The 13,342-nt window shown below is 39.6% G+C and overlaps 1 protein-coding gene across 1 annotated transcript; it reads left to right on the top strand.

Annotated features, from left to right (window-relative positions):
* The first annotated feature begins 830 nt into the window (after positions 1-830).
* On the top strand, positions 831-7,062 carry LOC128371123 (prenylcysteine oxidase-like). The gene is made up of 7 exons (XM_053331353.1): positions 831-1,074; positions 2,174-2,380; positions 3,502-3,676; positions 4,709-4,920; positions 5,262-5,402; positions 5,608-6,019; positions 6,518-7,062. The coding sequence occupies exons 1-7, from the start codon at positions 966-968 to the stop codon at positions 6,765-6,767; spliced, it is 1,506 nt and encodes a 501-aa protein (XP_053187328.1). The 5' UTR covers positions 831-965; the 3' UTR covers positions 6,768-7,062.
* The last annotated feature ends 6,280 nt before the right edge of the window (positions 7,063-13,342 follow it).

Here is a 13,342-nt window from a genome sequence, read left to right as displayed (position 1 = left end):
TCTAAAAAGGTTATTCTTGGGTAGAGGCCGGCAAAATATTGAATATGTATCATTGTTTTGTTTGTTTGTGTGTTGTATAGTGTAGGTTATTGTGTACAGTCATATGTGTGTGTGTGGATACCAATGATGTAAGCTGGTTTTAGTGGAATTGTACCGAGTTTGTAGTCTTTTCACTTTTTTTTGGGGGGGGGGGGGGGGGGACTCTATTTAGGTATGCATTTAAGTTATATTGAAATTGCAATTGTAATTGTTTGTATTTATTTTAACATGGACCCCAGGAAGAGTAGCTGTTGCCTGGGTAACAGCTAATGGGGATTCAAATAAACTATCCAGCACAACGTATATAATCTTAGGAACTTCTGCATATTGCACATTTATATATTGCAGATTTATTTACACAGACATTGTTTACTGTATAGACTTTATATTTCATTTTATTTATTTGTAAACTTTCACCCTTACAGTGCTACTTTTTTCCCACTGTACTGCTGTGTCAATTTTAATTTCTCCCATGGGGGATCAATAAAGACACATTTTATCTTAATGTGCAACATGAAATGTAATTGTTTAAACTTTCATTTCAATTTTAAAATTTAAAATAATCAAACTGAATTGAAGGTCGCATCGCCACTGTGCACACTGAATTGTAAACTTGAAAATGCATTGACCATACATACTGTCAACTGAGGATAACGTAATATATTGTACGTAAAGACGTCCAGCATCTTCTTGCGCGGCTGTGATTGGTCAATGTGAGCCAGTCTTCCAGGTCACGTGATGTTGCCGGACGCGGACGTAAGGATCATATATCATCACTCGATTTGCATCATCATCACCATCACCATGGAGCGGTTCTTTTAGCACACGGAGCTCATTTAATACGTTTTCCTACAGCAGCCTGTGAACTGCTGACCCTCCGCCGGACTGCTTCCTCCTCCCGGTCATCTCTCTGCTCTGTCGCCGCCATGATCGGTTGTCTGCTCCCTCTGCTCACCGTCGTGCTGTCCGTCCTGTCAGCTGCAGGAGACCCGGCAGGATCCGCTCATGTCGACGGAGCACCGCCTTCTAAAATAGGCAAGAAGTGACCCATCATCTCCGCAACACCTTCATGTGTTGGGTTAATTAGCTAGCCGCAGGCACATTTTTACTATAGGCCTATTAGATATGTTACTGTGTCTGCAGGTTAGGTGGCTAGCTCAGTATGGTCAGCACATGATTGAGTGTGTGGTTTATTTGTCATTTTTTTCCAATTTACAAGGAAATGCATCGTTATCTCCTTTATCGAGCATCAGCAGTGGCAATCACAGGCATAGCTCCAATTTAAGGGCCACCCACCTCATCTCCATCCATCTCCATCCTACTTCCACCTGAGCTGTGTGTCCACCTGTTCACACTCAACAGCTCCCCTCCAACAGACACACACAAAAAAAAGACATACAATTCTCCTGCTTTTCATCACTACAACTGCTTTGACATTATGTATCGAACTATAATTAAGTCAAAAGGTATACGACTGTGCAGCAACTTTAAATCAGTCACTTTTCAAGCAAAACATTCAATGAAAAGCTTCACTGGTCTCAGCTGCTGACATTTAAGGATTCAGTGCTTTTCTCTGTCATTTCAGATGGGAAACGTAATGTCTTTCAGTTTTTGATTGTTGGTTGACATTTTATTCACAGGATGACGAACCAAGAAAACACTTTGACAGTGAATTGATAATAAAAATAATTGATAGTTGCAGCCCTAAAAGAAAAGGAAACAATTATGAATCCTGAAAAGTGTTTTAGGAGGTCACAAATCACCATCTCTAGTCTGCATCAGTGACGTTGACTTGAAGAAGGAGACTCCCATGAGGATGCTGTGAAAAGTGAAAGTTTGAAGTGGGAAAAATACCCACAGATCCAGCTGCATTAACTCAACTCTCCTTTAGTTACACCGTTGTTCCTCAGCTACATGCTTCTTTAAAAAAAAAAACTTTTTAAAAACTCAGTTGTGATTAGTTTATTTTCATCAGTTTCATGTTTTCAGTTAGTCTATGTAAGCGTTTCTCTTTTAAAATACCATACAGTGATTATTGATGTTCGTCACATTTAAGACTTCCCCAAACTAAACTCTGATCTCACACTTCTCACACTTCTACTCTTGTCATTGGCTTGGATCGTCTGTGCTCCAGCGGTGGTGGGGGCGGGGATAGGAGGCAGCGCCACTGCACATTTCCTGCGCCAACACTTCGGCCCTGAGGTCCAAGTGGACGTGTTTGAGAAGGGCGAAGTTGGAGGCCGTCTCGCCACTGTAACCGTCAATCACAATGACTACGAGTCCGGAGGTTCTATCATTCACTCCCTCAACCTCCACATGCAGGAGTTTGTCAAACAGCTCGGTGGGTTTAGACATGCGTACACACACACACACACACACACACACACACACACACACACACACACACACACACGCACACACACACACGCACACACACACACGCACACACTTTTAAGTGCAAGGATGTGTGGTAGCATATTAAATAGAGTTAAAATAAGAAAGTTTTCAGTTCCCACAGAACACAACAGAGCTGATTCCCAGTGAAACCTGTGAGCATCTGTTTAGAGTTAAAAGATAAGAAGTAATGTTTTACTGGTGGAAATGTATTGTTTTATTTTTGCATACTGTGGACATCCTGTGTAAAGGAAATGAAGATAGTTATGAGCCTGATCAGTTTTATTTAATGCCTCTGGCAGACTAAGCAGGAAGAAGGTCATCAGTCAAGGAAGTCTTTGGGTTAAATAAACAGCCCCACATGTGTGTTCCTTTAACTAGAATACAAATCACAGTGAATCTGCATCCAGTATTCAGCATCGCAAAGTCAGACAACTTGACTTTTTACATGTTGTTATGATGCATTTTTAATATTCATTTTAAAGCACAAAAACCTTTACAGAATATATAAGATACAAAAATCAGAAATCAGTTTTATGTTTTTTAGTGTATTATTGCCTTTATGTGTAGAACAGGAGTGTCAAATATGCTTCTTCCTTCCCTTCCTTCCTTCTTTCCATCTGTCCTTCCTTCCTTCCTTCCTTCCTTCCTTTCTTCCTTCCTTCCTTTCTTCCTTCCTTCCTTCCTTCCTTCAATCTTTCCTGCCTGTCTTCTTTTCCTTCCTTCTTTTCTTCCCTCCTTCCTTCCATCTTTCCTGCATGTCTTCTTTTCCTTCCTTCCTCTTTCTTCCTTCCTTCTTTTCTTCCCTCCTTTCTTCCATCTTTTTAATGGTCCAGCCCACATGAGATCAAATTGGGCTGTATGTAGCCCTTCAATGGAAATGAGTTTGACACCCCTGGTTTAGAGAGACAAGGTGGGTGTCAATTATTCCTTTGATTTCCTCAGTACAAAAGGAACAGGCACATTTTATTACGACTACTTTTACAGACTCATACATTAAAAACCTCCTCAGTATTAAATTCCTCTGTGTGTGTGTGTGTGTGTGTGTGTGTGTGTCTTTTGTTTAAGGTTTGAAGTATCGCCGCAGCGTGGCAGGGAAGACGGCGGTGTTTAACAGCGAGGAGGTGATTCTGGAGGAGACAGACTGGTACCTGCTGGACTTATTCCGTCTATGGTGGCGCTATGGCATCAGCTTCATACGCCTGCAGATGTGGGTGGAGGAAATCATGGAGAAATTCATGAGGTGAAGCCAGAAACACATTAATGTTCTTTTTGTGTTTTGGTCTCGTGGAGGCTGCTTGGCTTGGCATGTTGGGTACTTAACATGATATAACTGTGGTGCAGCTAAAGCTTTATTTATGCTCCTGTGTCAAAGTATGATACCTTTGTCCTACATGACATGTCTTTATAGGTATTTAGAAGAGCCCAACTTGTGTTTGCATGCCCACACCTCTTTAAAACGATATGTGATTGGTCCGCTTGGTCTTCATAATTTACTTGTAAAACCATATTCAGTTTATTCCACCTCTCCCCCATTGTTTTCACTCAATCTTAAAGTTAATAATAGGCTGTAAAAACAATTGCTTCAGGTATAGAGCGAACAGTGCTGCCTTCTAATGTTGCAGCCAATAAATAAATGCTGAGCTATAAATGTTTTTCTCTACTCATTAAACATCTGCAGCCATGATTATTGCGTGTGACTTTCCAAGCATGAAGTCTGTATAAATACAGATAACCATCTGCCTGAAATGTTAAATACTGTTGTCATGAAAATTCAGCTCCCTTCATCCTCCAACAACAAAGTGATGCAGTATAAAACCACAGAATAGAAGTTGCAGTTTCAGATCATCTTTGATCAGCTAGTCCTGTTTTAGATATCGCGGTGTCAAATGTGGCAGACACTTTGAATCTTTTGGCTCGGTCATATGATATTGACTCAGTTCCTGCTTGAAACTTGAACCAGACTCAGAAATGCACTTTACCCCTTCACCGACCTCTATTTCCTTTCTCAGGAAATGATTTATCTCTGCATCACTTTGTCTTTCTTTCCTTCCTGTACGTTGCTCATTCTTTCTATTACAGTTTGTTTTTATCATCCATGCAAAATGTTACTTTTTTATTAAGCTCTTATAATTGCAGTGAAACGTGCATATCAACGTCATGAAAGAACGACATTAAAAAAAAAGAAGAAAAAAAGTAGAATTTAGTTATTTATGTATTTGATGATAATAATTGAATGATGATTTGATGAAGTGTGTTTGTATATATTTTGTAGGATCTATAAATACCAGGCCCATGGCTACGCCTTCAGCTCAGTGGAGGAGCTGCTGGACTCTCTTGGGGGGAGTGGCTTTATCAACATGACCCGAAGGCCGCTCTCTGATTCGCTCCTTGAGCTGGGCGTGTCGCAGCGCTTCATCGACGAGGTCATCGCGCCCGTCATGAGGGTCAACTACGGACAGAACGTCAGCATCCCTGCCTTCGTAGGTCAGATGAGTGGGAAGAAATATGCAGCTTAAAGAGAGAGCGTGTTGAGTAGGAGAGAGGGAAAAGAGAAACAAAATGACATTAATGCTAGTTATGAACTTAACATTGGCATCACTGTGAATGTAGGGCAAAGAGAGCAAAGGAAGAGGAAGGTAATGGAAAGCAGTGAGGAAGGGAGGAGCTGTGAGTTGAGAACAGAATAGAGGAAAGCAAGGTGAGAAGAGGGGATGGCCTGAGGGAGCCAGAGAACAGGAAAGTGTGTGGGCAGCTGATAATTGGTTTATAGCTCTTGGCTTTGTCTGTAGTTAGTGAGCTCATGTATGTGTGTGTGTTTGTTTTAGGAGCCGTGTCTTTAGCTGGTGCCCAGAACAACCTGTGGGCGGTGGAAGGAGGCAACAAGCTGGTGTGTTCGGGGCTTCTGAAGATAGCCAACGCTAACCTGCTGCAAGCACAAGTCAACTCCATCTCCCCCGTTTACTCTGGTACCCCAATATTTACTGAAGCTCCGGCAGTGCTGCACTGTCATGTGTCTAATGGCATGTACCCAAGAGGTCCCATTTTATAAAATACTGTGAAAACTCAAGAGAGAAGGGCTGCTGGATTATATCTGCTAGTAGATATCACTGAACTTCCGTAGATAGATTTGTATCTAATGATTGACATAGACATTGTGTATTTGCCCTACAGGGGAGGTGGTCCAGTACCAGCTGAGCTTCACCACAGCAGAGGGAACAGGATCAGAGCTGTATGACATTGTGGTGCTGGCGACGCCACTGCAGGCCAGCGTCAGATCTGGAGTGGAGTTCCAAGGTTTCACGCCTCCTTTTGACCAGCTCCCCGGCAACTATCACAGCACTGTAGCAACCATTGTCCACGGCTACCTCAACACCTCTTTCTTTGGTTTCCCGGACCCCCGTCTGTTCCCCTTTGCCAGTGTCTTGACAACTGAGACGCCAAATCTGTTCTTCAACAGTGTGGCTAGCGTTTGTCCTGTCAACATCTCGGTGGGTTTCCGGCGTAAGCAGCCGCAAGAGGCCGGAGTCTATAAAGTGTTCTCACCTCAACCTCTGGAAAAGGCTCAGCTCAAAACGCTCTTCAGGTCAGCTGTTTTCTTGTAAATTCAAGTGTATTTTTGGCATTTTTGTTTAAAAATGACTTTGATTGAATTGATTCTCAAAAATTGTCATCAATTTTCTTTCAGTCACCTTATCAATTAATCAACTAAAGTTCCAGCATTGACCAACAAAAGCAATTCTTCTAAAGACATTGTGTTCATTTTGTAAGAGGGGACAGTAAAATCATGTAAAATGAGACAGAGTCTACAGCTCCGTGAGACTGAAGTTAGGCACAGTGGTGCTTTGAGCTGAATGCCAACATGCTCACAATGACAATGCTAACAGGCTAATGTTTACAAATGAATAATGTATTGTAAAAAAAGTCATGTTAACCATGTTCACCCTGTTAGTTTAGCATTTTAGCATTAGTACTAAACACATAGTACAGCCATGTGACAGTTATTAAATTGGATGATAATGTACTATCATAGACTTTTTTTAAGAACTGTTAGAATTTACCTCCTTTAATTTTTCCATTTTAGGTCGTACTACTCAGTGCAGGTGACGGAGTGGCAGGCCTACCCTCGTTACGGCAGCAGCCAGGGACTGCCGCCAGTGGAGCTCCACCCAAACCTTTACTACCTCAATGGCATCGAGTGGGCTGGGAGCGCCATGGAGATGAGCTCAGTGGCTGCCAAGAACATTGCCCTGATGGCATACCACCGCTGGAACAGACAGACAGACATGGTGGACCAGAAAGATCTGATGCACAGGATCAAGACTGAACTATGACCTGGTCAACTGAAAGTCAAAACATGTGAAGTTTGTAGTTTATACATCATCTCATAGTTGATGTGGCAGATCTGAATTCTTAACTGCACATCAAATATCTCCTGCTGAATACTTGAGCCAGAAAATAGCCACATCCAAGTCATGTATTACCTTTGGTGCATTCATCGGCATCTACACAGACTCCAACTGAAGATAATCTGAGCCTGCCTTACACTAAACATGCATTAAAGAGAAAAAACAAGCGTCAGCATAAACTAGAACAATTTGAATGCACCACTAAAGACACTTATAGTAATCTGTTGTGATCCAAAGGCCACTTCAGCGGTCGTTCTCTGTCAGCTGCACTAGATAGTTGGGAGATGTTGCAGTATTGTTTGGATATTGACTGCTAATGCTAATTGGTGGTTTCATCCAAGTACTCAGCTGCTGGCAGCCAAGCAACCATGGAAAACACCTGTTAATTTTTAAACTGAGTAAAAAAAAAAAAGTACTGCTTTCTTGAGTTGCTTGTGGGAAATACAGATCAGTGGTACTACTCTTTGCTGTTTATACCTCCATAGTGTAAAGTAAAAGTCAAGAACTCATGGGTTTAAGATTCAGAGCATGAATTAGACACTTTTAAATGGCTGCTTTGTGTCTGACCTGTAACAGCTTTAACCTACCTTTAGGCACATGAACCAGTGCTCTAATCAAAAACAACAACAGCACTGCTATCACTGTCTATATATTTAAACTGTTAATGGACTTGCTGTTTGCATCAACTTCTCCGAGGAGACCTCATTAAAGTAATCTCACTAGGATTTTTTGTAAATTAATAAAATCATTATTCAGTGACTCATGGTAGTGGCCACTGGTGCTATGCTCCATTGCCCCTTTCATCAGACGATTTCATTATCTCCCCTTCCTGAGGCTTTTGTTGCATAATCCAGCGGAAAGAATCTTTTTTCGGGGAATGGAGCCAACAAGCTTCCCCGCTGGACCGAATAAAAGCAGAGGACAGCTCTGTGGGGCAGCTGGTGGTGATGATGGTGACACTTTTCCCCCTTTTTGCTCAATCCCTAAAGCCTTGTTGAGATCCTGCTTTTTTAAAACGCATATATGAGGATAAAGTTGGATGTGCGCTTCCAGAAGCAGCACGTGCTAAAAAAACGCCACAGACTTTTGATTATTCTCGTAAGACTTGCAGAAATGCCTTCTTTTATTTATTTCTGGTAGCGGTTTTGGACTGTAAAGTATTTCTCGATCCAGAAAAAAACTTTACTTAACTATTGTCAACTGAAAATCTTGTGACTCCAAAGTGCATCGCTTGATGGATAATATGATTGTGTCATGTGATGGGGAAAACACAACAGCCCTTTAATCTGATGGATTGTTTAAAAGCCTCATGACAGTGTCCGAAATGATGGCGGTCAAGCTGAATTGAAGGATGTTTGAACACATTTTTTGAAAATCAGGGTTTTCACTCAGCTCCTGTTTTTGTTTCCTTGTATGTGAAAGAGTCAAATATTGGTAGTAATGGTCCTCTTTAATTCACTGTGAAACAAACACACCTGGACTGATCATCAGATGAAGATGGATCCATTGACGCTCAAGCTTCTCAGATTTGCAGACTTATTGTCTGTGTTGCCCAAAATGTTACAATAAAAACCATGTGATATGGTTGAAAGCTCCTGATAAACCTAGTAAATGCCTCTTGAGTTGAGAACTACTATTTCTAAGGACAAGAATGAACTATACATGCCAACAGAAACCAAGTCCTGAAATCACATCTCCCAACAGATTTATCTCCTGGTGAAGAGAGTTGAGGTTGGATTGTTTTGTCAAATTATTTCCAAGGTCAGAATGAAATTTGATGTGTTGATCTTTTGGATATTTTACATAATCAAGTATGAGTACAGAGTCTATCTGTAGCTGAAATAAAACATTTATGCAAAAAAAGAGGGACCGCTAGTATATCTTTAAAGAGTGCTGGCGATGTTAACAGCCTCCTCTCTGTATTTGTTTGCAATGACATTTTGTGTCATTCAAAACCATCCTGAGATTTCTGACAGGGGACTGCTACACATTTTCCAAAACAAGCTTCTATTACTTCAATATCACAAAAGATACTGAGCACTGTGTTAAAGCAGTGTTGTATAAAGTAACAAGAAAGTGTGAATGTCAGTTTTTGACTTTAGGAATAATAGTTTGATATGTATATTTAAATATTTTCATGTTTTGCCCTTAATTGAGAGTCAGAGTGGAGAGAGAGAGAGAGTTTAAGATGTCAAACCAGACGTGGTTATGCAGTATTAATCTTAACCATTGGCTACCAGAGCTCCCACAGTAGTTCGGCTAAATGATCTTTACACAAGGAACAGACAGAGAAACAGACAAACTGTACAAATCTGCTGCATAAGATCATGAAATGTGAAATAAAAGCGAGCAAGTGGACCTAGAGTAAAGATTATTTATATACTACTTTCTCTACAAATGTCTGCTTAGTACAGCATGTACCAACATATTTCATCTGCCTGATAAACATAATAATGCAGCTATTTATATTGAATGTGTATTATTCTGTCTGCTGAGAGAATAAAATGATTGACCAGTTTGTTTTGCGTGCTAAAATGACTGCCTCTGATTTACTGCGGGCATTCAGGTTTCATTTCCTGTCAATAATTGCACAGAAGAAAAATAACTAAACTACCTCTGAGCACTTAAGTCTTATTTGTTTGCTATTTTTCTTATATTCAGTCATCTGAAGTATAATCTTTTGACTGAAATGGGAAGAAAAGGAAAAATAGTAAAAGTACTAATATGTCACTAACAGAACATCTAGTGTTGGCAGGTGCCACTGTTGTTTCAGCAGATCATTTATCATTTTTGGTTTATGGATTTATAACTGACAATATGCTATAGCCTTGTCACTGATGGCACTGAAAATATTATTATTATAATTATTTGTTTTTATTTTTTTCATTGATGTCTTGATGATGTCGTCATATCTTCGTGAAATCACCTAAGGGGCTATCACTGTCCTCCAGATCTCAAGCTTTTGTGTTAGGGACCCCAAAATGAAATTCACTAGACCATGGACCTCAATTTGCTAAGGTTAAACCCATTTTTGCTCTCAGTGGTTTTGAAAAATCGTTTAATCATCTTGTGCTTTAAATGATAAAATAGAAAAAATGTATTTGAAATATATTCTGTGGACCTCCAGAAACCCATTTCAAAACTAATTTGGGAACAGCTGCATGAGATGCCAAAGGAGCCATCCCAGTATGGTATCACTGATTTAATTTACAGTATTCATAATTACAAAGGGAAAACTTTCAAGGACATGAAAACCATCAATAGGCCTACAACAAAGCTCTTCCTCCTCCCTGCCTGTTGACAATCAAGAAGCTAATCCCAATGATGATAATAGAATCAAAGGAACATTTGAAACATTCAAGCATCCCAAGACTCAAGCATATGACTGAATATGGTGCAATATAGGTCACTTATGATCTTTTTGCTTTAATATCTTTAGTGTATGATGTTGAGTTATCATACAGAAGTCACACAAGTCTAACTGTATATAAGGTATTAAATAATATCACATCTGTGTCATCAGAAATCTCAGAAATGTTACCGACATTTTAAGAATCATAAGTTGTCAGCAGTTTAAAAACTTGTATAATAAAGGTGCATTCTACCAATTTTACAGATAAAGCTCATTAACTTTTCACAAGGAGCACTACTCAGCCTGTGAAACGAGTGTGTGGTTTCTTACACCTGTACATCTAAAAGAAAAACTAACCCTAATATGTAACCCAAAATTTAAACTCAGTGGCCAACTTCCTAGCATTCAGACATTTCAACTGCTCCTCACAGTCTTCATTCATCAAATGGTGCTGGCTCAGGTACAAAGAGGCCATTCACATCAGATGCCACCAAACATATGACCACCTATTATCACATAATGGTGAGCTGTGTTTGAAAGCCCCTAAAATTTAGTGGATCTTTGGCCGTAGAAAATGTTCTTACGTAATATTCCCAAAGATCAAGAGTGAACCTCCATGCTCACACCTTAGTGATGCTACAGGGATTATCTCAGCCTGAGCTTGGACTCAGATGTGAGCATTCACCAGATGCTACTAAGTTGCATTGTGAGAAGTGTAGGTTATCTAAGCATGACTCAGCATAGAGATATCTATCTATACCACTGCAGCTTCAATATTTACCATTTCTACCTCTCACTAGCCCCCCATCTTTAAGAAACTACAGAACTAAATCACTGGAGTTTCTCTTTAATCTGTACTTTTATCTGAACTTGTATTATTTTTAAATCAGCTCAGGTTGTTTTACATCTTTTGTTTCTTTATTTCTGCACTTTTAATATTCATTTTCGCATCTTCTGAATGTCATGTTTGTTTTGTGCATTATCTAATGTGCAGGAGACTGTTAAATGGCTTTGTGTTGCACAAAATTCACTAGGAGTATTGTTTCAGTGGAAGCTCGGAAATCCCCCAGAACTCACACTCACCGACACACGAACATGCTCTCCCTATTTTGTTTCATTCTCTTCTTTCTGATATTCTTCCATCCTTGCCAGTCTGGCAGAACTCTCTGCAGGCCATTTGTGTGTGTGATCTGTTTACTCAGAGACCATTAGATCAACTCGGCGGAAGCCTGCAGGGCTGCTGTGTTCCTGCTGCCACCAGCTTCAACTTACCCAACTGATAGAGAGATAGATATGGGACAAGAGCCTCCAATGATAGTTTTAGAGAAATATTCAGCTTCTCACTCTGTTGGCTATATTAGAGGTTGTAGGTTACTCTGAATGTTCCCCTGTATCTTGTGATGTTGTTTTCTCTAACTGGCTCTGCTGTGGCTGCTTGAAACAAGGCAGCTTTCAGACCCAGTACTGTGTGAATCCCTGTGTATTTGAACGTGCGGACATACTGAAACAGAAAGTGCAATGCTATTTTGTCTCTCTCTCTCTCTCTCTCTCTCTCTCTCTCTCTCTCTCTCTCTCTCTCTCTCTCTCTCTCCCTCTCTTTCTCTGTGACTGTTCTTTCTCCAATTCATACCACTGTTTTTAAAGTAAAAAAAAAAAGTTTTATTTTTTTTTCTCTCTCTTTTATCATTTGCCTGTGTTATCTCATTTGTCATGACTGGAGCCATAGTTTCTGTTTCTAGTGAAATGTGTATGGGCGGGGGGATGCCTGAAACAGCTGCTACATCCCCTTTGGATACTTAATTTTGGACTGAGATCAAGGGAGGCTTTTGAATCAGACAGTGGATTGCTTCTAACTTGTCTTTCTGTAGTTTCCAGGAGTGAACGCTGCTGAATGAATGTTACATGATAGGGAGATTAGATTAATGCAATACTGTCTTGTTGTTGTATATTTGCTGTTCTTTATTTATTAATGTCCTCACAAATGTGTTAAATTAAGTAAAAACTGGAATAAATGGATCAAATGTATAATCCCGATGTGATCAGACAGGTATGATTCCACAAATTTGTCATGTTCCTTTCCTCTTATTGATGGGAATAGTAGAAATGTAAGCTCCCTTATAGTTACATAGAATAAAGTGTGGGATGAGCATAGGTAAGAAAGTTTAACATAAAAATTGCTGACAAAGTGAAGAAGAAATCATATAGTTCATCTCTCTTTCATTCTCAAGCCAACTGGTCAAGGCAGATAGCCGCCCACCTAGTCTGGTTCTGCTTGAGGTTTCTTCCCGTTAAAGGGGAGTTTTTCTTTGCTGCTGTTGCCAAGTGCTGGCTCATGGGGTAATGTTGTGTCTTTGTGAGATTAGGAGTACGGTCTAGACCTGTTCTATGTGAGAAGTGCCCTAAGATACCTTCTGTTGTGATTTGTTTGATAGATAAAACTAAAAATATATGAAAGTGAAGTGAAAAAATTGAATTAAATATGTATGTAGCTTGTATGAATGTGTCGGGTGAATACAGCCAAGTATAACTTGAATATGTGGAAGGGTATACATGGATAAAAATATACTCCTCCTGGAAGTGAAGATGGAGGACTGAAGGTCCACAAGTACTGCTGTTATTAACTTCCTCTTTTTGTGTATATGCATACAAACATACAAAAACTGGAAGAGTTTGTACACTTTGTGATATTGTCTCAAGGCAAGCAGCACCAACATTTGATCATTTTATATACATTCAATTAAAAAAAACAATAATAATAACAATTGTTGACCTAATTGTTTAAAAGATCCAGGCTCCAGTCCTATCGAAGCCCATTTCCACAAATGCAATAAAGATCCTGTAAGTCAAAATAATGAGATACTATCTCAAAGTAATGACTTAGTATCTCAGAATAATGACTTAGTATTTTTAAATAATTTCTCGTTATTTTGGATTACTAAGTGATTATTATTATTAGATAGTTTCTCATTATTTTGAGAAAGTTTCTCATTATAATGAATTACACTTTTTTATCATCACATTGGCAGAAATGGGCTTCCATACCAGTCTGATGTAAAAGTGGTATTGATAAAAAGCTTTAATAGTATACTTTCATTATTACAGTGATGTTTAATGATGCTGAAATGTTGCAGGAGTGTTTTCACCGTGG

This window comes from Scomber japonicus, chromosome 13 (genome assembly GCF_027409825.1).
Source record: "Scomber japonicus isolate fScoJap1 chromosome 13, fScoJap1.pri, whole genome shotgun sequence".
NCBI lineage: Eukaryota > Metazoa > Chordata > Actinopteri > Scombriformes > Scombridae > Scomber > Scomber japonicus.
This window is presented reverse-complemented; position numbering and strand designations above follow the sequence as displayed.

Excerpts from the sequence above, each read along its gene's own strand:
- LOC128371123 (XM_053331353.1), top strand. The coding sequence starts at position 966 with ATGATCGGTTGTCTGCTCCCTCTGCTCACCGTCGTGCTGTCCGTCCTG. Across the intron at positions 3,677-4,708 it reads ATCATGGAGAAATTCATGAG|GATCTATAAATACCAGGCCC; the intron begins GTGAAGCCAGAA and ends TATATTTTGTAG. Across the intron at positions 4,921-5,261 it reads CAGCATCCCTGCCTTCGTAG|GAGCCGTGTCTTTAGCTGGT; the intron begins GTCAGATGAGTG and ends TGTTTGTTTTAG.